Source organism: Cuculus canorus, chromosome 9 (genome assembly GCF_017976375.1).
Source record: "Cuculus canorus isolate bCucCan1 chromosome 9, bCucCan1.pri, whole genome shotgun sequence".
NCBI classification, from domain to species: Eukaryota; Metazoa; Chordata; class Aves; order Cuculiformes; family Cuculidae; genus Cuculus; species Cuculus canorus.
In genome coordinates, this window is record NC_071409.1 from 9,261,510 (window position 1) to 9,284,546 (window position 23,037).

At 42.0% G+C, this 23,037-nt stretch overlaps 1 protein-coding gene across 6 annotated transcripts in view; it reads right to left on the reverse strand.

Annotated features, from left to right (window-relative positions):
• TFDP2 (transcription factor Dp-2) overlaps nt 1-23,037 on the reverse strand; it is a 52,235-nt gene that overhangs the window by 8,088 nt on the left and 21,110 nt on the right. For 4 of the 6 annotated variants that reach the window (XM_054074400.1, XM_054074403.1, XM_054074401.1 and 1 more), the window contains 9 exons: nt 15,563-15,666; nt 11,792-11,913; nt 10,112-10,159; nt 8,621-8,783; nt 7,944-8,090; nt 5,773-5,841; nt 4,016-4,167; nt 2,941-3,107; nt 728-833 (listed from right to left, as the gene is read on the reverse strand). In XM_054074400.1, the coding sequence (XP_053930375.1) occupies nt 728-833; nt 2,941-3,107; nt 4,016-4,167; nt 5,773-5,841; nt 7,944-8,090; nt 8,621-8,783; nt 10,112-10,159; nt 11,792-11,913; nt 15,563-15,666 (1,078 nt within the window). Of the gene's footprint in view, nt 1-727; nt 834-2,940; nt 3,108-4,015; nt 4,168-5,772; nt 5,842-7,943; nt 8,091-8,620; nt 8,784-10,111; nt 10,160-11,791; nt 11,914-15,562; nt 15,667-21,314; nt 21,499-23,037 lie in introns of those variants that run through there. The other 2 variants (XM_054074404.1, XM_054074402.1) reach the window with 2 other exon arrangements.

The window sequence follows — 23,037 nt, forward strand, 5'->3', positions numbered from 1 at the left end:
TCACAGAAAGAAGATTATTCTTCCTAAAGCGTAGAATTGCTCAAGGCGGAGAAAGCATACAGAATAAATCCATCACAGTTTTGTCAATAATAGAAATGTTTGCAGTATGAAATTAAGCTACTAAATTACATGAGGAAGAACCTGTTCAGAATAATGCCTCCTTCCATTTTTGAAGGTGCAGGCAACCTCCAAGCAACGTATGGTTGTTGAGGTGGTTTTTGGATTGGGTTTTTGGTGGCGGTGGTTGTTCCTTGGTTGGTAGGTTGGTTTTTAATTTAAAATTATGATGAGATTGCATGGACTGAACTTCTTTCATGAAAACATAAATGCTTTCATAGTGCATTTAGACACCGTGCATTCTTTTGAATCTTTCTGAAGTATTACCAGCCTTTTCTCCACATGTAATTACCTCTTTGTAGTCCATGCCTAGGCAGGAATTTAAGGTTAATCAAGAAAACTGTCCTTATAATTAAAGGCTTGGAAGAGATTCCATTCTTTTGAAACACAGATACGTAATAGCCTGTATGTTCAAAATTCAAAGCACAATGACCTGACCTTTCAAATATAATTATCAGGGAAGACAAAATAAGAGGCTTTTTCACAATCAAAAATCAACCATAATGGAAGACGTCTCACTCTCTGCATGTCAATGGTACGGAACAGTGAGGGCACCGAAAGTACCACAAGGATAGAGCACTATCCTCAAGTACAAAAATATGTTCTTTACCTTGATTTAGCGTCAGAAGTGCCTCCTGCTGCCTCTAAATGTGAAACTGCTTGTGCTGAACTTGAAAGTAACCCTTGGTTTATCCATGAAAATCCTGTAGACATATCTAGAAGAAAGCACAATCGTATTGGTAGTTACTTAATCTTTTATTACTTTTACAGTCTTAAACTTTGCATTGTCCTTGCAGTCAGGATTCCTAGGTTAAAGAGAAGGTACCAGCAGCTTGAGTCAATTTTCTACTGTAGACACGTGCTGTTTAATCAAGATTAAATTACGTATAGGTACACCCAGTGTTCGTGGATGCCCTCAAGCCTTGCACTCCCTGACACTCAGATCAGTGTTTACTTCTGTGGAGCTTTTCCTGAAAAGGAGTTTTGGACTTCTTGGTGGGAATGCAGTGCCACGGACTGACCCTATCAAATGCCCCAGCAGCTCCAAATGCTTTGCTGCCGCATGTGGTGAAGGCATCAATGGAACTGCACTTGTCAGGATGGGCGATGCTGCCGCGAGGCCGCAGCCGGTGTTTCAGCTGTGCCTGTTCCGATGGCCAAAGGCAGTTTCATCTTGGTGGTCTCACAGCTGCCTGTAATGCAGACTCCTAATCCCTTCTGACACTGAATGGAGACGGCAGTCAGCTGTGGACAAGAACAGACCACGCAAGCCTCTGCTGCCAAGAGTGTGAACAAGAGAGCCAGTTGTACACTGCATGTGGGATGCATAAGCTTCCGCCCTAGGGACAGGAGATTCTAGGATTAAAATGGTCTTGCAATAATGCCAAATTCCTTGAGGTACTTAAAGACCCTCTGAAGAATGTGACTAGGTTACTTACACCCTTCACAGTACTTGTTTTTAAATTCCCTACCAAGTAATGCCTGTCACTCATTTGCAATTATGACCATTTCTGCCAAGAGCATCAGCAGACCAAGCCCACAGCCCCAATTATGGGATTGTTTAGGGGGTGGGGAGCATTTTTAATTTGTTTCTTAGATCAGGTGTTTCTATTGACCTACCCGAATTCCATCTCAACACAAAATGAAAATCAAAGTTATCAGGACTGTCCAGTTCTTTTTCATGGTGCTTGCACGTGGCTCCAGCTGCATTGGTGGCACAAGGAGTTACAGTCCTTATTATTTTCTATCCCCAACAACAAAGCTCTGTTCTGTAGAGCACAACAGCAGCGAAATGAGACTGTACTGCTCCCATTTCATCTAGAATTGCTCTATTAGAGCAGGTAAGAGGAATAACTGAATGTGTTTGTTACATGTGCTTTCTCATTTGCCCTTCCGTGTTCTCGTTAAGCTCTGGCTCCTCGAGATTTGGCAGCGTACTGCCTTGCGCAGGGGCTGCGGCAAGCAGGCCGGCACAGCCACGGGAACTGCCTCCCCATCCACTGGGATTCACAGGCTGCCTTGGTTTGTGCTGTGGAGACTTGTTAGCACCAAGTTATTAAATGATGTTACAAAGCAAAGCTAGGAAGGCTGCGGCTCCTGCTAGCAAACTCTTTGGAATGTGACAGAAAGCTTCAGGAACTGGCAGCTTTAGGGTGAGCTATGAGGACAGAAGACACAAGAACAGTTGAACAAGAAAGTAGCTGGATGGCTTCAGTAAGGCTGCCCCAAGTGCAGGTTTGTTTTCACAGAGCATGTGTTCCGAGTCTCAGTGTGAGACTTAGGCTTGAGTCTAAGCATGACGTGTTCCAACAGCGCAAGGAGGGGAAGTGAAAGCCTCTGCATGGAATACAGAGACTTCTGTTCTTCCAGAACCTTCTGGAGCCACTGGTTTTACTTAGAGGAGCTCAGTTCTCATTGGCACCTGCTGGCCTGGGGGTGACACATAGATTACGTTCAACCAGTTCAAGATGCTCTTATTCTTCGCTCCTCACCTTGGAAAGAGCTGCCTTCTTCCAGTTTGCTCCTCCATACATTCACTTATTCAAAATTAATACTAACTCACGAAAATCTGTTCAAGCTGTCAATTTTGTAATTTAAGAAATAATATCTTCATAATGCAGCTCACTCAGCAGTTTGTTGCTATAAGTCAGTGTGAATCAAGTTTAAAGGACAAGTGTAACCTTAAAACTTCCATATAAACTGTCCATAAAACTTCAATCATAACCTACTCTCTGTGTAGGTGAGTATTGTTCAGTTGGCTGCAGTTAACTAATGCTATGAGTGTGATCAAGAACAAATATCTCAAAGTCTCATCTCACTTACCTGTGATGTAGCCTTCCAAAGCTTTCGGCACCAGTGATTTTGCAGTTCGTAGGTCCTCAGCTGAGCACTTGCCTGCCTCAAGCCCGAAGGACATTCCCATTCTCTTCAGCACCTCACTGTCATCGTGAATCTCAAAAGTGTTATCGAAATTAAAGAGGTATTCAAATCTGCATGGAGAAAGTCAGAGTGAGATGGGCTGTCAAAGAGCACAGCTGTGCTTTTTTTGCCTTTTTTTTTTTTTTTTGGTAGGCCCTAAGGTAGGTCTGGATTCTTCAGTATCTGTACAGAGCCCTGAAAGAAAAGAAAGTGCTGCAAATGCCTTTTCTCTTCTGCGCCTGCGACTGGCATGCTCCAAGGCTTAATGTGGCACTTTCTCAATTGAAGTAACTTCACCACTGCAGGAAGAAACTCTTAAATTTTTCTACCTCATTAAATAGATTGAAAGGGGAAGAGAGAGGCTTCATTAAACATGAACCTTCACTTGTATTAAATCCAATACTTGTGCAGGTCACCTGCAGCCCTGTCACCAAAATCACTATTTTGGGTTTACTTCTTTTACATTTCTGTTGCTGCTCTCACACGCAGTGCTCCTCCTGTGAGCTGACCTATTTACCTGGCTACAATCTCATGTGTTTGGATGCAGCTCACAGAGCAGTCTGTTCAGAGCCCTGTGTTGCTGCAGGACTCTCAGGATGTCCATTGTTATTATCACCTCTAGGATGTTACTTCTGTGTTACATGGATGTTACGTGTGCTGTCCCAGGGCATGATCTCAATCAGCTGTTTTCCCTGGGCAGTGGATCTCTTTGACATGTCGCTCTGAGGGGCCTTTCACAGCACTGAGAGCCAGCCCGTGTTAACTACTGGCTGTAAAGCAATGCTGGGAAACTGGTTCCTGTTACTACTGTGCTTGCATTCACTAGTTAAAAAACACTCCAAATAACACCCTGAAGGGACAGCAGCAAATTTAAACACATAATTACTGCTAATAAACTAGAACTATTTCATTTGCTCAAAGAACAATTCCAGTCCACAAAGAGAATAAAACTCTGGGAATGGTCACTCTGGACACTCACTTGTCACTTGATATGCTGCAGTCTATAACTGTTCTTTTGCTGGTGTTGACTATTAGGAAAGGCAGCTGTATCGTTGAGTTCAAAGCTGGAGGGCCTTGATTTTGTTGTTCATTTTGCTGATTTCTTTGTACCAAGTTTTTGAACGCGATTTGCTGTAGAAAGAAAGAAAGAGATTACTGACAATAAAAGAGCAGACATCAGTGTTTCCAGGAGGTGGAACTTAATAGCTCTTATTTAGCAGTAACCTTCTGTCACAAAGTAAGCTGTGGCCTGACTGCCCGGTTGCACTAGTGAAGCTCACCAGAAACAGAACTTAAACACCCATCTTTCATACCTATCCTCATGGCCATGCCCCCCTCACAATCCCGAGAGAAGAAATGAGGAAGGAGCACGGAAGCTGGATGGAGAAGGGCTCCTCTTTCCTTTTGAAAGGGCACTGGAGTCAGAGGTCTTCTCTGTTATTTTATATAAACTCTTACCTCAGCCTAGGAGCTAGTTACACTGAAACCAGGGTGAACAGAAATGCCAGCATTCCCCCACTGCCTGTGGTTCTCCTTATCACCCATCACCCTCTTTTCTCTCTCTCAAAGGAATAGGTTTGGAATTCTCTGAAAGTTTTTAACTGGCTGTCCTTCATCCCACCACTTGCTCTACTGAACCCTTCTCTCTGTATGTATGGAGAAGTATGGGTTTAGGCAGTGTTATTCGAGGCACTGGAAGGCAGAGCACTCACCTGCTTCGAGGCACTGCTTACCCCGCTTGAGGGAAGGATGAACTCACAGAGCCCCAGGGGAGAGTGACCCACTGGACAAGGGACAGACTGGGCAATACTGACAGGTGCAGACAGTAAGGGAGGGCAATTCTGCCATTCTCCGGCTAATAGTTAAGAGGCCTGAGCTGCTTTATTTTCACCAGGATAATTTCATGTTACTCTCAGGGAAGCTGACAGTCTATCAGGTCAGACAATCAGAATTGCACCATAAGCAGAGAAAGAGTTTTGGTGGTGAAACACAGAGAAGCATCAGATCTTTAGAAGTTTCAGTGCGAACTGTAGCCATGTACTTGCACCAGGGCAAAAACAGAGCCTTATTACTGAGAACCTAACTTAAAAAGGTTGATTGCATTTATATTACTGCAAGTCTACACAGATTAAAACACTTCAGAATGCCCCTAGCTGTGGTTATGAAGCGTTACTTTACAAGCAAAGATGCATTTGAAATCTATTTCTGTAATCAAAGCCAAACCTCAAGTTATCTCAAAGGCGCACACTGGGATGTAAAAGAGCTGGATTTGTCAGCCTTTGACTCTTAGGATCCTAGAAATGTCCATCATCTCCGCTAAACCAACTCGGTACACAGTTATACAAGGGCAGTTGTAGATTGCATCGCTTTGAATCAAAGAGAAATTTTCCAGTGAGAATTACTTAGAGAAGGAAACCCTGGGGGGACCTGGAGTCTTCAGAGGGACTCGGGAGTCATTCCCGTTCTCACTGACAAAGCTCCAGCAGAACACTTAGAAAAGCCTGAGGCATGCAGATGCAGCAGCTTTTTTACAATAGGTAAAAATGAGCCCGAAAGGGAGGGTAAGAGGTGCCCCTGGTAGAATCTAGCCAAGTCACAAGCGTGAAGCTTCTGTCTCCAGTACATCAGAGCTGATAAATAAATATAGACAGAATTCCAGAAATTCCAACGTGTCAGATTTGCACTTGATAATTTCATTTATTTATTAAAAAAATAAATAATTAAAGTTAAATCTACCTGCAGCAGTAGTTCTTGTAGTTGGGCTCGCTTCTGTTTTATCCTTTCAATCCGCTTCTGTTTTTCTATCTTAAAATACAAATGTAAATACATCAAGATATTTCCTTAGTTACCTTCTTTATTCCACTGCACCAAACCAAACAGGCTTAGGAACTCCTTCGGGCAGCCAGCACCGTCACAGAAACGCACTCTTTCTTTGTAAATGCTGATGAATACCATGGCACAGTAAGCAAATTGCAGTAGTCTTTTCAGCCCTACTCACTTGCCATGTATTTCCTTCCTTTTCAAGCAGGTTCATTGCAGTCGCATGAGTTTCTCCACACAACAGGGCTGACAAACTGTAACTTCTTTGTCAAGAACTTTAACTCCAGTAAAGAATCACTTATTACAAGAGCCTGGACTATTTCCCCACCCATTCCTCCTCTTTCCTGTCATGCACCAAGTGCTCATTAGCACCAAATGAAACGCTTGATGGGGTGCTCTGGGGCTTGGTTTGTTTGCCCTCCTGCCCTACCCTCTTGTGGAATCATGTGTGCCCCTTCCGCTGCTCTCCTGGCAGCCACGCGTATGTGCAGACCCAGCTGGGGATCACCAGTGTCTACCCACTGCCCCCAACTTTATGTCTGGACTCCTTTGAGACTTGATCAAACTAACAGGATTTCAGCAACAAAAAGAGAGTAGAGGTAACATTTATTACATGAGCAAATCCACTGAGTTCTAAAATTCCCTTTTCATTCAGCCACTGAAACTGAACAATACTGTCTTGTAAAACTCAGCTGCTCTGACCTCCACTATTTTATTTGCAGTTTTGCTTTATGGTGGTTCTGCCCCACACTTTAACGTTTAAAATGCTTCTTTCAGAGCCTGGTAGAGGACATTCTTTGCTGGACAAATGTCTAACTCTTAAGCCAAATAAACACTACAGATATAATTTAGACACGGTTTCTATATAACAAGCTTTTTTGTACCGATTTCTCATTTTTGTACTGTTAATCTCATTAAGGAATTACTCTGTAAGAAGAGCTGGCACTGTACACAGCTTCAAATGCAACATTAATTCTGATTTTCACACCATGAGAATGCAGCTTTATTTTTTTCTATTATTTTCTAATATGTCACAGGAAGCCACATTTTAGGAGAATAGGCCTGGCTTCCATTTTTGGCCTTTGGAACTGGAGCCTGAAACAGGGAGTGGTGTCTGATCATTGTAGATGACACGATGGAATTCCAGCTCCCTATCTGTAACAACCTACTGAAGATGCCGCATTCACGTGAATCATGTAAAAAGCAGCTTTATCTGTAAGGTTTTTAAAAGAGAAGCCTGGAGTGACTGCGCACATGCACACTCCCAGGGTGGATTCATTTTCCAAGCTGCTCTAATGGACAAGGATAGCGAAAGCTTTTTTCTTACCATTTTGAAAGACAATTGATGTAAATGCACCTGCACAACACCCCCGTTCTGTACTGGAGAGGCACCTCACCCACCTTTTAAGATATTTAATGTCACAATTCTCACAAATATAGTACACATTAAGATGTATTTACAGTCATTACAGCACACTGTAGTAAATACAGTAACTTGTGCTGTTTATTTATAGAGCATTTGGCCTGAAGGACAAGCAGCATTTGTGTACATGAATTCTGGCATTGCTGCAAAACCACAGTAACTCTTAGCCTGCTGGAAAAGTAATGGAAATAACCAATAAGTAAAACTTCATTTCTTTCCCTGCCAGTTCATAATTAATATTTGACAACCTATAAGGAATTGTTTTTCTTTTTCATTTCCTTTGACTGGCCTTTCCAAGTACAGCAATCGATAGAAAGTCAGCCTCCTTTTAAATGTACACCATTTGTAAGCATAGCTGCCTTTGGACTTTTTTCTTGTTAATTCAAGCTGCTACAGGCGTTAATCTTAAAAGTAAGATTTAATCAATGTCTATTTTTGTAAGGTAAACAGAGATTTTTAAGCTTTACGTAATGTACACTAAATATAACTGAAGGAATCCAACATACCCTCTCAGTGTATTCAAATATCGAAAGATGTATTTTCATGGTGTGCAAGAATCAAAACCAATCAGGCTCAAATTGAGAAAAAACCCTCTTCTAAAAGAAAGCAGCTCTGTTCTCACAGCCTGTGAACTATACAGGATTTCCCGTCTGCCTCACCTTACCTCTAGATTCTGACATTCCTGAGCTGAGTTTGTAGGAAGGCCAATCCATCGGATTTCCTTCTTCTCCTTTGAAATGATGTTCATTGCCATCAGGACATTAAGGGCATCGTAAACTCTCCGCCTGATGTTTTTCTGATCATAAGCCTGCTAAGAAAACAACACAGTATTGATTACAACAGAAGAATTCAAAAGGGAAAAGAAGACAGAACACATCCTTCAGAGAAGAGCACAAGATAAGAAGCCAATGTGGCAGCTCAGGTCACCGTGGTGGTGTGACACAGTGCTACTGCCTGGATACCAGAGGAGAGCGGTTGGTTACAAATGGAAGCTCCCAGTCTGTTTGAAGCCTCTGCACAGCAAATTCCCATCATGGCAGGTCTGTTACATCTGAAAGGCCTGACAAGAGTCAGGGAGTACAAGAGCAGCCTTCTTTCAATGATAATTCTTTTGGCAGACTTCTCCATTTTTTTAATTCAGGGGGAATTAAATTCTTAATTTTATTTCATTAAAATGTTATTAATTAAATTTTTAAGGTTCAGAGGGTAAATATTTATATTAGGAAGTTGTTAAGCAAGTGAAGGAAAGTAGGGGGTGTGGCAGGACAGTGCAGAAACAGAAGGGACACAATTCCATGACAATTTTGTAATGGTCTAAAATTTCAACACATATTTGCTTACCGAATCTGCAGCCAGGTGGCTGTTAGAATTTGTAAATTCTGATACCAGCTCATCGGCGACTTCGTTGTATGAAGTTGTTCCTTTACGTTGAACTTTTTCACATACTTTCATTGAAAAATGCCTCAGACCCTTCCCGTTTTTATCTCCTTTTTTGCTTCTCTTGCTGGAGGGAGAAAAGTGATTACTTTAATGCACTGAATGTTAATGAGCCACTTTGTTACACAGCAAAACCTCTACTTTTTGCAGCAGGAATCAGAACTCACAACATTATGTACTACCTAAATCAAACAAAACTTTGCTGCTTTTTTGAATCAGTTGTTTACTTCTTGTAAGTTGGCAAAATGTTACACTGAAGCCCTTTCCCTTTTCTCAGCAATTTCTGCACTGACAGTATTTGCACACGCACTGCTGGGCAGATGCTTAAAAACCTGAGTTTGTAATTCATCTCTAGGCAGTTTCACAAAACAACAGCCAAGAAAGGGCAGGGAGGGAGAACCTCAGAAGGTGTTTATGTGCCTGGAAGCCAGATTTACAGAGAAGTCTCATGTTTGTGCTTAAAATAGGAAGGCTCAGCCGTCCCTATTTACAGTGCAGCAGAAGATACCTTAACTCTCCTAACAACCAAGTTTGATATCTGTGCCACCACAGTTAAGACTGAGAAACAAGAATCTTTTTTGTAGACAGTAAGTACATATTCATTGGGGTTTATGGTGCCAAATTATTAACTGGCAACTGCCAGGGTTATTTTCCATTCCCTTTCCTCCTCTAGAAAAGCAAGAGCTTAGATAATGGCCATGGAAAAAAAACAGGAGCCATTGGTTTTATCACCCAGCTAGATCTGGATGAGTATTTTGATGGAAGCCTTTGAAAAGCTCAGCTGTGTTGGTTTGGTGTTGGTTTTAATTCCAATTTTACCAGGTGGTTTTATATGATGTTTCAGGGAGATCCGTTATTTTACAGAAAAAAGGCCTGTTCTGTCAACAGCAGCAAGCTAAGGAAAACACTAAAATACAAGAATGCTTTTCAAAATTTTGAATGCATTTAAGAAAACAGGACATTGGGAGGAAGGGAGGATGGAAGAAAAGGAAGAGTGGAAAGGAACAGAAAACTTAAAAACCCAACACTCCTAATTACTACACAGATATTCAACGTGAGTAACCTCTGATCCGTGACCAAATCAAACCACCTCGGATGCATTCAAAGAACTTTAGGAAGTGAAGGAAAAGATTATCTGTTTTCAAGTATTTGTCACACTGAAAACAAGAACAATTCTGTTCCTAAAGATGCAGTATTGTTTTTCATGCATCATCTGTAACAGCAAATTTATCTATCAGGGAATGATAAACCAGAGAGGAGTGAATTAGAACTACAAGGAATAACACACAACACCGCTTTTACATGGAGGCGTTAGCACTTCTGGAAGACGGAGATGTGAAGAAGTGAAAAACAGATACGACTGCATACAGAAAATCTATGTGCAATAACACTCACCTTTCTGAAAAATCTGATTCTATAAATTCTCGAGTCCTCTTTCTGTCCCTAAGAAAAGACAATCCAGACTTAGATGAAAATAAGAGTATATATTTAGACTGATCAAGTCACTGTATTTGGGGCCTAGCTGGGTACTAATGTTTGCTGAAAAGGGAAAAACAGCACACACAGCACTTGACAAAACACGAGAGAAGGTGGTTAGGACTTTCAGGTTGTCTGAGCTCACTGCCAGACAAGTTCTAATTGCAATTTTACCTCGCATTCCCACAGCATTTCCTTGGATAACAGGGCCCTGGAACTGTGGTGAAGGAAGAGCTTCCCCTGGACTGGAAGCCAGGCTGCCAGAGGTTTTATGGGCCCTGAGAATGAGTATGCTCATTTGATTTGGGAAACCCATTTGTGATCTGTGAAGAGGAGTAAATAACGGGTAAAGTGAGGAGTCTGGAGTTGCAATCCTGTAGTGGAACTGCCTTCAGCAATGGCTCACCGCTGAGGTTCAGCAACACCACAGACCTTCCTCACCTCTGCTCTTCAGATGAAAATGTGACCTATGGTATGGACTTCTGTGGGGATCAATATTGATCTTGGCCATTTTTTATGGGTGAAACATTAGCCAAGCTTATTGGAAACACCGTGTCTATTTACTTTGACAGTACACAAACAGAAAGGTGGTGCTTCTCCTTGGTGGTGACGCAACTTGATGCACTGCAACTAGGATTCACAAAATTCATAGAAACAAAGTAGTCTTTGATAACTCCTTTTTCAAATAAAATCAAGATTAAGCAAACTCAGAAGGTACTTCAGGAAATGAACACACAGCACAAAAATCAAGCTTAACATGTGCTCAGCTGGGTCTGCAGTTTATTGGCTCTGTGGTGGGAACATAGCAACTGGGAAGTACAAGCCCATGACATTCCTTGCTTACAGCACAGAATGAAGAAAGCCAAGGCACAAACGTTATACTGGAATTTCTGCTGTTTCCTACATGCTCCATCTTCCCACCTCCAAAGTGGAAAAGTACTACTGACATTCATCACTAATTAGAAAAATTAACCTAGACAGGGAAACAAATCACTTCATTTTCAGAAGCAAGGCTTCTGGAGACACATCGGCTCGACAGTACCAGTATTAGAAAAACCAGCCATGAAATACTGTAAAGACTAGATCTGCCGAGAAGAGACAGACTGTCCTGTTAGCCTGGAGCACCTCAGAACCCCATGAAAACTTGTTGCTAATGTAAAACAGTAATAAAAATACAGCAGATTACTTTAACAATTTTCCATCAGAGTTTATTCTTCAGTGCCTCCTGAAGTGTTTTTGACAGTCTCTCCCCCACCGGCACCTGCTGATACGCTCAACAGCAAAGCTCCTTGGATATACTATAAATTTATGAAAAGAAATAAAGGCTTGTTTTAACAGGACTCATGGAATTGGGACTCTCCATTTCCACAAAGAAACAGACACTGCCTTAAACCGAAATGCAAATGGGCAGTGAAGTGACCAGCGCTTGTACTTCGTGTGCACTCCAGATGTTAGCAGTGCCCAGGAGGCTGAAGAGCACACACCTTTTAGTTGTGCAAGAACTAGAAGCTGTAAGCCAGTGTATAGATGCAACAGTATAAATGAAGGAAATGGTCAGAACAGATGCTCAAACAGCTTTGAATAAAACATGGATCTTACCCTGGGACCCAGCCCGAAGCTTCCATTACGTGTGTCTGTGTGACCATGGTCGGAGCTGGGTTATATGGACTCCCAATCAGAACACTCCCTGAATTGCTCAGTCTTTGTGATGTGCTTATGATCTATGAAATTTAGAAATAAAAAACACAGCTTTCTCAAGTAAACAGCAGTTACCACAGCCTCAAATTTATGCTAAGCATGGTACTAAGAATAAAAGCAATAATTTTGTACCAGGTGCAAGCTGCAGTCAAAATGTACAGCACAGATGTCCCCAGGAGATTGTCACAGACCAGAGTAATGACAATGCTGTTCAGGTTTCTAACTGCACCATGTTACTCTATTACTCACACAGACAAGAACTAGACAGATAGAAACAATTCCTGGGTATGGCAGAGCTACACCCATATAAATCTACCATCGCATTGTTCTTCCCAGAGTACATCTAGGCAACTTCTCGATCACTGTAATCAATAAAGCCTTCTTGCCCGTGGATTTGTCTCTTTTTATTGTCTGTCTTTGGTACTAAAGACAGACTGAGTTGCAGGCAAACCAGTTGCAGTTTCTAGCATTCACAAGTTGCCAAGGCATTCCGGCATGCTAATAACACAACGTTGTACCTATGGAACAAACATAAAGTCTGTCCAGTACAGACAGAATTGACATCTACCTAAACCTGGGGAAACTGTGTAGAATAGTCGTTAACGCTAAAACACTTGGTCTCAACTTTCAAATCATATCCAAGTTCATTCTTTAAAGTAAATCACCAGAAGAATTTGGATAGTATTTATAAATTAAACAGTATTCATTAGTTAATCTTGAAAATAAAACATACATTAAATTATTTTTATTCAGGTATGGCAAGATTAAAACAAAAGCTTCTTGGACAATGCTTTTACTTGCATACCTTATTTCACTTTTTTAAACTCCGTTTTCATTTACTCCATTTGTCAATGACATGTTGAGTAAGGACTGCAATAAACTTTGTAGTTTCCTTTACTACTTACCTTACCCAACACTCACATTAGTGTACAGCAGACACTTTGTTTGGTACCCATTAATACTGCTTAAGCAAGTAGAAAAAGTAGTGTCTGAAGAACTTCCCATTTCCTTAGCTCACTGAGCACTCCTTCACATCCCTGCTGATACCACACTGTGATGATATGTCTGTATTTTTTGTCTTAAAGATATAAATTTATCTTATTTATTTTTGCAAGTGGATAGCTTGACAGAAACAAGTGCAAACCAAACACAAGTTGGGTATTAATTTACTGGTTGACACTGGAGAACCAAAGCTCCCTGGCCGGCTGCTCTACACGCTGCACGCACACACGGGAAAGGTATCGACTCTTCCCCATTGGCACAAAGTAAGAAACACTTTGTGATAGAATGATCAGTTTTTAAAAGTGTGCGGGAGTCCAGCCCTGGTGTAACAGTAGCATGTGAGTGAGAATCAGCTATGCAGCATTCCAATCAAATGCTGAACCAATTCAGTGACGTTTCTGTTTCTTCTAACACTGTAAATACCCTTTATGTGCCGTACGCATGGTTCTGCCAGCATACGGCTGACATGCCAGAGAGAACAGATCTTAACTATTTTGCACACTGAAATGCATTGACCCACATTCCATCCTCTCTGAGGTTTCTCATTGCTCTGCCGATGCCTTGTAATTCATAGATCAAACACATCATTTTTAAAGAGTATTTTACATCAAATCTCCTCGCAATTCTCTTGTGACACCCACTACCATGTCCCGAGGTGGGAAAGGATGCTGGGGAGTTCGAGGCCAACCTGTCTGGCTCCCTCTGTCCCTGCGTGCCATCTAGCGGGGACGGCCCCGGCAGCGCACTCGCCATCAGCCCTCTCCCTCCCCACAGCAGTGGCTGCACAAGCACAAAAATCCACCTGCTGCTTATGGATCAAGCTGCACGTTCCTGGATGCAGGGCCACAGAAGGCACAAGCACACAAATCAATATTAGTTCAGTGTCACTTTTAAATTCACCACTGAATGTTTGCCTTCCCCAAAAATGCTACACCGAGTATTTTCAGAGGACTAATCCCATCTTTTCTTAAGAGCAAACATTTTTCCAGTGTGCCTGAAGTACTCGTGTAAATTCACTGCACAGCGTAAAACAAAAAGAAAACCTCACCCTAATTTAGTAAACAAGCATCTGTGGGATGTGTTAAATCCCTGTAATTAAGCGCTAACATTTTATCAATAATGCTTACGCTGTTGAATCTACACCTACAGACTGAATCTAAAGAAACCATGACATTAGTACACAAGAAGCCCACAAACTGTGCCTATCTGACCGCTCGCACAGCCCTGCTCTGGGCACTTAGCCCAGTGGTTCCCGTCTAGCCGCGAGCCCGCTCCACTGGCCCTGGGAAGCAGCCCCAGGGGCTGTGCCCTATAATGGCTGCATAAATGCAAAAAACCCTCATGGCAGCAGGATGGTGCTAACGCAGGTGCGATGCCAAAGGAGTGTTAACATCCCCACCATTAAGGACTTGCAAACAGTCTCTTCTACACAGCCTACCACACAACACAGCTGTGCACTGGATGTCTTACGAGACCTGTGTTAATGGCTACTGAATAAGAAGATGGTTTCTGTAGGAGATCTGTCTTTGCAAAGTCACTGAATAAAACAATGACAAATTTAAAATTAAAATAAGAATTAAAAAAATAAAATACAATAAAATGTGTCTCAAACCATGCAGTAGCTTTTGCAACTTCTACCTGCAATAGAACCTAAACCATAAGTTGAGTTCAGTTAAACCAAAAGCAGGGCCTTGAGCAGTCACTCCTAAGAGTAGGAACTGCATTACCTGGCTGCTCTCCCTTGTTCATGGCTATTATTTATTGCACTCACAAAATACACCTTTTGTAGTAGAACTATTCCAGAGAAATGCTACGGGGCGCTTGCTCTAGAAATACTTGCAGCAGTCTGGGTGCAGAGGAACACTGTTCTCCAGGGGACAGCCTGGGGCTGGTATTGCAGATGGAGAGCTCTGCACAGTGGAGAATGCAGCTCGGGGGGCCTGGCAGTAATGCTTGTGCCCATCTGTCCAACTGGGATAAAAGCCACTGAAGAACAGTCATAACTGCTGACGCAAAAAAGACCCACTACAGTTACTTATAAAACACACTAACTGGTTCATGCGCTCAGGCAAAGCGCTTGGCCAGCAGGCATCAGGTTACTTGAAACAGTTCCCTGATGGCCTCTTTAGTTCTTCAGCCACTAGAAAACCAAAAAGCATTCTCAGAACGAGATTCAAAATACCTGAAAGAGCCAGATACATATGCTCATACAGTTATCACCGACAGGAAAAAACAGCCTTAAGAAAAGTACTTCAAACAACTTAAATATCTAGCAACACATCTGAGACATTTATTCTCTGGCAATGCTGTTGAGAACATGACTCAAAATGCTCAGAGTGCACCAATAACATTCTTAATGAGATTTTCTTAATAGACTTTTGAGTAATAGTTCAACTGTCAACTGGCAAAGCTGTTCCAATTTCCGCTCAAAGCCACAGGCATTCCCTAAGGTCACATACACGATCGCAGCTGTGAGGGGCAGTCCTGGCATGCCAAGCTGCACCCACACCTCTCAGTCCAGGCAGGGCACTCCAGCAGCCCTGGCTGCAGCAGGAAGCGGTGAGTTCCTAGCATTGCTCACAGCTTTGTTTGTCATGTTTCCATATTACATCAACAGGAAGCCATGCAGCGAGTTACACGAGCCAGCATCACCGGAGTTGCAAAACTTACCATTTGGGGTCCAACATTCACATTGATTGGTCCTAAGGTTTTTGGCAAGATCTTAGTTGGGGAGTTGGTGCTGGAAACTGGTAATGTGATTATTGAAATATTACCTGAAAAGAGCAGTAAAAAGAGAGTTTTAAATCTGTGAACAACATTTTGGCAAACGCTCACACCATTTAACGTTTTGGAATCATCAGGTTTTTTGTCTCATACCCTGCATACCCCCTCACATAAAGCCTCTGGACCCTTCAGATGTCACAAGGGCACCTCACAAAACTACACCTTCACTATATCACCTTTAAAATTACATGTTAGAATTTTATTTCCAGAAATAACAACTTCTTGCCTAAGAAGAAGAGCATTCAGCCCGCCATTCATCAGCATTAAGGTAACAAGCATACCTCTAGAAAGCAGTTCGCACGCAAGTCCTGTTTATAATCATAAGCACACATACAAAACATATATCCATGTATCTCCACAGCCCTAACCATTCCTTGTCTGACTTACGAAAGCATTCCCTAAACATCGATGCAGTCACCTATCACAGCCCATCACTGTACAGATGGAGTAAATGACAGCTTTACAACTCACCTAAAGTAACAGAGCAGGCAGCTGGACATCAAGAAAAAAACAACCGTGTCATCTCTACCCCAGTGTGTTCTCATCCCAAGATCTTTATCATCTTTGTGATCCTGGACTGCTTACAGATCTAACTCACCCTGTTTTACACAGAGAAGCGCAGGTCTATGCTGAGCGCCTCACAAATGCTGCTGCTCCTCCTCTAGTCCAAACCGTATCTTGTAATCTTGATTATTCAGACTTAATGTCTTAATCAGAAATGTTGTGCAAAACTCCTTTTAGCCCATGAGCATTCAACTGTTGTACACACGTCACGTAAAGCAGTGAACACACTTATTTATCCATGGAAATTGTGGCAGCAGCTGCTCCTGTCTCTATGAGTCTCAGAGAGCTGGGAATTGATCCATCAAATACTTCCCCCCATTCTTATGTACAGCCTTATTCAAAATGGGGGAAGATAGCAGTGGGTAGGAGACAGAATTGAATACAAGGAAGAGCTGCTGCTACCTTGTAATCCAGAGTGAGCTTGGGTCTAGCTGGGGTCTCGAGCCCTAAGGACAAAGACTGGCTCCCAAAGAGCTCCTTACACTCTCTGACACTTGCAGACAGGGACTGAATGCACCTGGGGTGACAGGTTCCATCAGAACAGCGCTGACACCAGCCCTCACCAACACTCAGCTTAGCCTGGAGGATCCCAAGCTGACCCAGTGATGTCAGACACCTCTGTTCCCTGGTCTTTTCTCATACAACATATTCTCTAATGCCCTCTTTCTCTTCTCACTTGGTCCTGAACCATGCTCTATGAACCAGTTTTGTACTACTTTACTACACCTATGTTCTACCATGAGGTAACTGGAAAACCAGAAATTCAACAGTGTAGCTATTCTGTAATATGAAGCAGAAGCAACACAAGTGAGAGAAAAAGACTAGTTAAAAAAGGATCTTCTGTACCTACAGCACAGAAATAGAAAAAGTGTAGCCAGATTAAAAAATGAACAGAGATTTGAGAAATATTTACAATCTAACAGAAGATTCTAATGTTCTCTGTAAATTCCTTTGGCATCTGAAGTAACACTACTGTTTTCCAGAAGGCAGATCCGATTCCAAGAACACCTTCTGAAGAAGCTTACTGCTTCTCTAGTCAATAAATCAAATAATTTATTCAGCCACCTTGAAAAAAATAATTTATTCAAGTCATCTTGAAAAAAACTTTCTAAAACCCACACGCTCACAACCCCACGCCCAACAGTAAATCCATGCTCTATTATGAAGCAATTTTTGCAAGGCAGTGCCAGAGTGCAAGAAGACAACAGTAATTTGTGATTTACATACACTGTGGGCCCATTTTGAACTCAAAGAGTTCTCAAAACTGGCCACTTAATTGTCGGTTTTACTTTTTGATAGGATTTTGCCCAGAATTTACTCAGCTGTGCTAGTGTATTTTCATTAAAACCTAGTCTCTCCTCTCACTGCAGACTGTTGTCATCAGTGATGTGCCTGGTGCTAAAGCTTCTGACTCCTTTTCCTTCAACATCAGCTCTCATGCCAATCCTCCTTGTCCCTTTTCTTAGCAGGAAGAGGAAATAGATTCCTTTCCCTGGTGCTGACAACTTAAGTCACCTGGCAAAGCGCAGTGCCATCGGGTTCATAGAATCATAGAATCACCAGGTTGGAAAGGACCCACTGGATCTTTGAGTCCAACCATTCCTAACACTCCCTTAAACCATGTCCCTCAGCACTTCATCAACGTGTTCCTTAAACACCTCCAGGCAAGGTGACTTGACCCCCTCCCTGGGCAAACTGTCCCAGTGCCCAATGACTCTTTTTGTGAAGAATTTCTTTCTGATATCCAGCCTGAACCTCCCCTGGCGGAGCTTCAGGCCATTCCCCCTTGTCCTGTCCTCAGTCACTTGGGAGAAGAGCCCAGCTCCCTCCTCTCCACAACCTCCTTTCAGGTAGTTGTAGAGCGTAATAAGGTCACCCCTCAGCCTCCTCTTCTCCAGGCAAAGTTAGGGTTAGACCAGAGTTGGCTCCAGCAACGCTTCTGCAACGTCACGTTTCACAATGCAAAAGTGAGCCCTGTCAGACAGACTGTGCCACACAATCAGTACAGCCAAATGCACTGCCCGCTGCCGCACATCAATCGCTGTGCACACTGTTTGTTTCCTTCTCAACATGGGGCACGAAAATTGTAAACTATTAGCACTGATAGCAGTTTTTAACAGAAGTACGTATGTACTCCTGCTTTGAACACACATGCAGACTCTGAAAACTATAGCTTAAAAATACAATACCCGTGGCTGAAGCCACACACAGCCACCAGACTGAATGTAGCAGCCCTGGAAAAAACATGAATTAAGAGCTGCTGCTGCCCTGTGCCTTCATCTACAAGGCTACCTAGATAAACGTACGTTACCATTAGGGCAACTTCAGTAAATACAAGAGTTGTTCAAATGTCTCGATTTTTAAAAAGACAGTTCTTTACATAGGACACCTTTACAAGTCTTTTTGGATAGAGTTACTGTCAATAAGAAAGATCACCTCCTAATCCTTACACAAATTCCCCATTTGGCAGCATCAGCATCAAAATAAGTGTACGAGATGAATAAGTTTTCAGTGAAATGTTTCCTTTATCCTTCCTTTTAAACTTCTTCATGGGTAAATGTAAATACGTGACCATATTGACTTTTAAACACAGACAGGACAGAAAGGGACCGGTTTCTTTTTATAAGCGAGGCCTCTCTCATCTACCGTGGACAGAAGGAGAGGGCAAGGAGAGAGCAACCAAGCTTTTCACAATAAGAGGTCATTCTGTGTGTTTGTCAGCAGTTGAAAAAAGGTTTATTATTTACAAATAAAATATTGTCTCCCTTCTGTTTTCTTTTTTTTTTTTAAAGTGTCATAGTCCAAATATTTATGTGACCTCGACTGCTCTAAATATTTAATGGTGGCAACACCACCTTCCCAGCTCTCCTTACAGCAAACACGACAGCTGGTTCAGTGAGCTGCTGCAGAGAGCTACCGCATTTCCAAATAGGTGGCATCAGCACCCCAACCTAAAGAGCCAGATTCTGCAGTCAGTATCGCCAGCATCACTGCTCTAAGAAGAGAAATGCACCTTCCAAGAGCCTCCCGTCCTGCCTGTGGCCTTCATGCTACAGCCACCCAGGTCCATGGGACACAGCTCCCACTGAAAGGCCTGCAGCTGGCCAGGACCAGTCCCAGCACAATAAAAACATCCCCACAGACTGGAAACTGCTGACACAAGCTCACTCAGCTCAGAGAGCAGCCACTTACTTCCTAAGATGACTGGCTGTATTTTACACCACACTGGTGAGGTCAGTGCACCTCTGTTTGCTGAAGAGCTCCTAATTTTTAAAGTTCCAAAGGCACTGTAGTCTTACAATACAGCAGGCATCAACAGGAACATCTCTTCAAGTCTTATTTATAAAACAGCATAGAAAAAGTAGGAGGAAGTCGATGTCACACTGTAGATCATCTAAAAATATTCAACAGACTTCTAACAAACATTCAACAGATTTCTGTATTCAACTTAAAGCAGAAATATCACCAAACTCATTATATACACTTTATCACACAGCAACTGCAAAAGCTTTAAACATGATCAAATTCCAAATAAATGCCAAATTTCAATAATATCCATCATCCGGGGACAAAAAAGATTATAGTGATTTATGTCTCACTGAAAAACAGCAGTGGGCACAGTGATAAGCCGAGCACAATGAGATCCATCAGCCTCCTGGCCATGGTAATCTTACTGCATGGATGAAAAAGGTCAGCAGAGATGGATCAAACTAGAATGATTTGTATAATAATGCTCAATTCTTACATAATGTTTCTCGGCTGTACTTTCAATGCACAAAGGAGGTCAGTGTCATTCCCATTTTACCTATGGAAAATGAGCATGTGGGAAAGAAAATCACTTGCAGCTCTCAGAGGGAGGCTTTAACTACACTATATATAAACCCACCACAAACGGAGCATGTTCGTCACTGATACAAATTCAAACCAAAAAGCTGTCAGTGGACATATGTATGTTTCTCTTAGAACAAAAGCACATTGCTTCTACATAAATTGTTTTTCCAGCCCTCAGTCACCACTATTGTTTCTCATGGAGAAAAAATGGAGTTGCTATTCTTTCATATTTAGGAAAAGATGATCACTACATCTGGCATTTTTCACTTGCATGCACCAAGAAAAATTCAATTTAAATGATTGTTAGTTCCAGCAGTCACAGAACAAAGCTATTCTTGTTTATGTCCATGTACGCTCAAACACACACGCTAACTAACCACCTAACTTTAAATCACTGTGCGGCATCCTGAACAGCCTCCCTTCACACAAACATCATGAACTCTGATGCAAATACAAAGCTAAAGAGGTTTCAGTCATTTTTTCCCATATAACTAACTCTGTTAGGTCTGCAGCTCAGTTGCAAAGACAATCAGAAACAATGTCAACTAGAGAATCTATAGAATCTGTCACAGCCAGTTTGAAGGAAACCATGGCTGATGGGCAGCCCAGTCAGCTGGGGTCACACACAATGTGTACGCCCACAAAAAAAGGCTTTGAATTTTTATACAAAACACCAGGGAAATGTTGGTAATTTGGATTTCATATCTGGAGCTCTGGAACAAATGCCCCAGTTTTTCAAAGCACATGAATGAACGGCCATTTTAAGTCACACAGCCAATGGCTTGGCAATAAAGGCAAAAAAAACTGTTCAGAGTTGTGAAATATCAGCAGTCCCTCAGGGTATTTTGCAACAACACATGATGAGTCCTCAGGCTTCTCTGTTACACTAAAACATACTCTGATCTCCAAGATCAAGGTATAGTATTATAAAAGCATATAGAAAACCTGAATTATTAACATGTTATTAGTACACATAGATTTTCTCAGCACACTCTTCATTTGTTTATTGCACAAACTTTGTAGGCTAGAAACCTCAATTTAGAAACTCCACAGTATATAGAAGCACATACATGTCTAGAAATATTTGAAATCAGAGACCTGTAAAAAAGAAAAAACAAAATGGGGAAGACGATATCTCAGTGAACTTAAGGCTTACACCAACCAGTATATTTTCAGTCTTTCACTGCTCGATTTGAGACAAATGTATATGAGTTCACAGCTGTAAGAATCTCGACGTACTAACTGTAGGCCTATCGATAATGGATTCTGTTGGCTTCAGTCACTTCAGCAGATCTCTTCAAGCACACAATGTTAACTCCCAGCGCCCTTCAGGAACCCCCTGAGGCCCTGCTCAGATAGATATTGCAGACACTGCCACTAAAACTTGCTTTTGGAGACCTCATCACCAATGCTCATTGCTGCCTGCAGGCCAGCACAACCACAGCTATGGCTCTGCGGTGGGTTTGCCTTCTTTTCCTGTGGCAGGGGGGAACAATGGGTATTTTTCTGCCTGACTCTGTTCCCAGTCCAGTGAAGCTCAGCTGCCTACACAGGTATGCAGACACTGCACAAAGAAAAACATTTAAAAGCAGTGGTGAGGTGAGCAGAGCCAACTCTACCGGCACTGTTGCCAGAGAAGATGTCTATCAAAGCAAGCAAAAATTGCATCACAAAGAAGGGCAGAAAATGGTAAACAGGTTAACTAAAAAAAAAAAAAAAAAAAAAAAAAAAAAAAGAAAAAAGACAGACAGCTGCCTCAGTGGTGCCACTGCAGCGGCACGTGCACGTGGCAGACCTGCGTACCGAGAAGGTTCTGAAACATCAGCCCTATCAGGACTCAGTAAAAATAAGGTACTGCAGAAAGAAAGATGTGTTGAAAGAAAGTTCAATGTGAAGTTGTATTAAAAGTTATGATTCCCACACAAAACAATCGGGGATTGCAATTTGATCTGATTAAGGGATCCTCCCTCATGGAGCCTGGCTGCCTAGAGCTGGGGCCCTTCTCCTGCCACAGCAACACAGAACACCTTGTAAATGCACAGAACTGAGAAAGAAAGTAACACAAAAGTATCAACTAAAGACAGCAGGGCTCACCAACACTGTTGTCTTAGCCTACATGATACAGTTTAAGACAAGAATCAAATGTCATTTATAGTTAACCAGTTGAAAGCTGCTGTTTCTCTCTTCCATCCCCAATGAACAGATAGCTGTCAATGCACTGTTCATGGACAAAAGTGTATCAGTACCCAGTATCTGCATTTGGATACACACACATCACGTAAGCAGATCTCGTTTAGGAGCCAAACAGAACAGTTAACCCGGAAAATAAATTATTTTTAAAATGCAAGAACAGTGCCAATGGAAGAAAACAAAATACAGTTCCAGTAACTTCTAAAATTTTTTTACAGGCACTTAAAAATTCAGAGTTATTTAAATTTTCAGGTCGTTATCTATTGAAAATTAAGCTTGTGCGCCAGGTGACTTCTCTGTGTATTTAACTGATCCAACTTACTTTTGGGACTATCCCTTAGTCTTATAATAAGCGAAAAGCATGCCAAAAGAAGACCTTGGAAACAGCATCATTAAAAACACAATCTATCCCATACAAGTTACTCCCTCCTAGACTTTGTTACACTGCTGTCAGATGCATCACCTCTTCACTGCCATTGGCAGCTCAGTTTTGAATGAAACACCCTTCTTCAGCAGACACAGTAGTCTTCAGAAACAAATTCTTGTTGGGAGTTTTTCCAGCTCAAAGTCTGGCAAGGTTTTTCTTCCTCAAAACCAAGCCTTCTTCATCAATCCCACTGATTTTGATGTTGGTTTTGTTGTAATTGTAATAATTCTGATCAAACACCAACTTGTCAAGTTTATGAAAAACATTAACTCCTATTGAAACCTCTCCCCTTCCCCAAACCTAAACTATTCTTAGTTAAATATGTTCTTAACAAGACTCTGCAGGCACA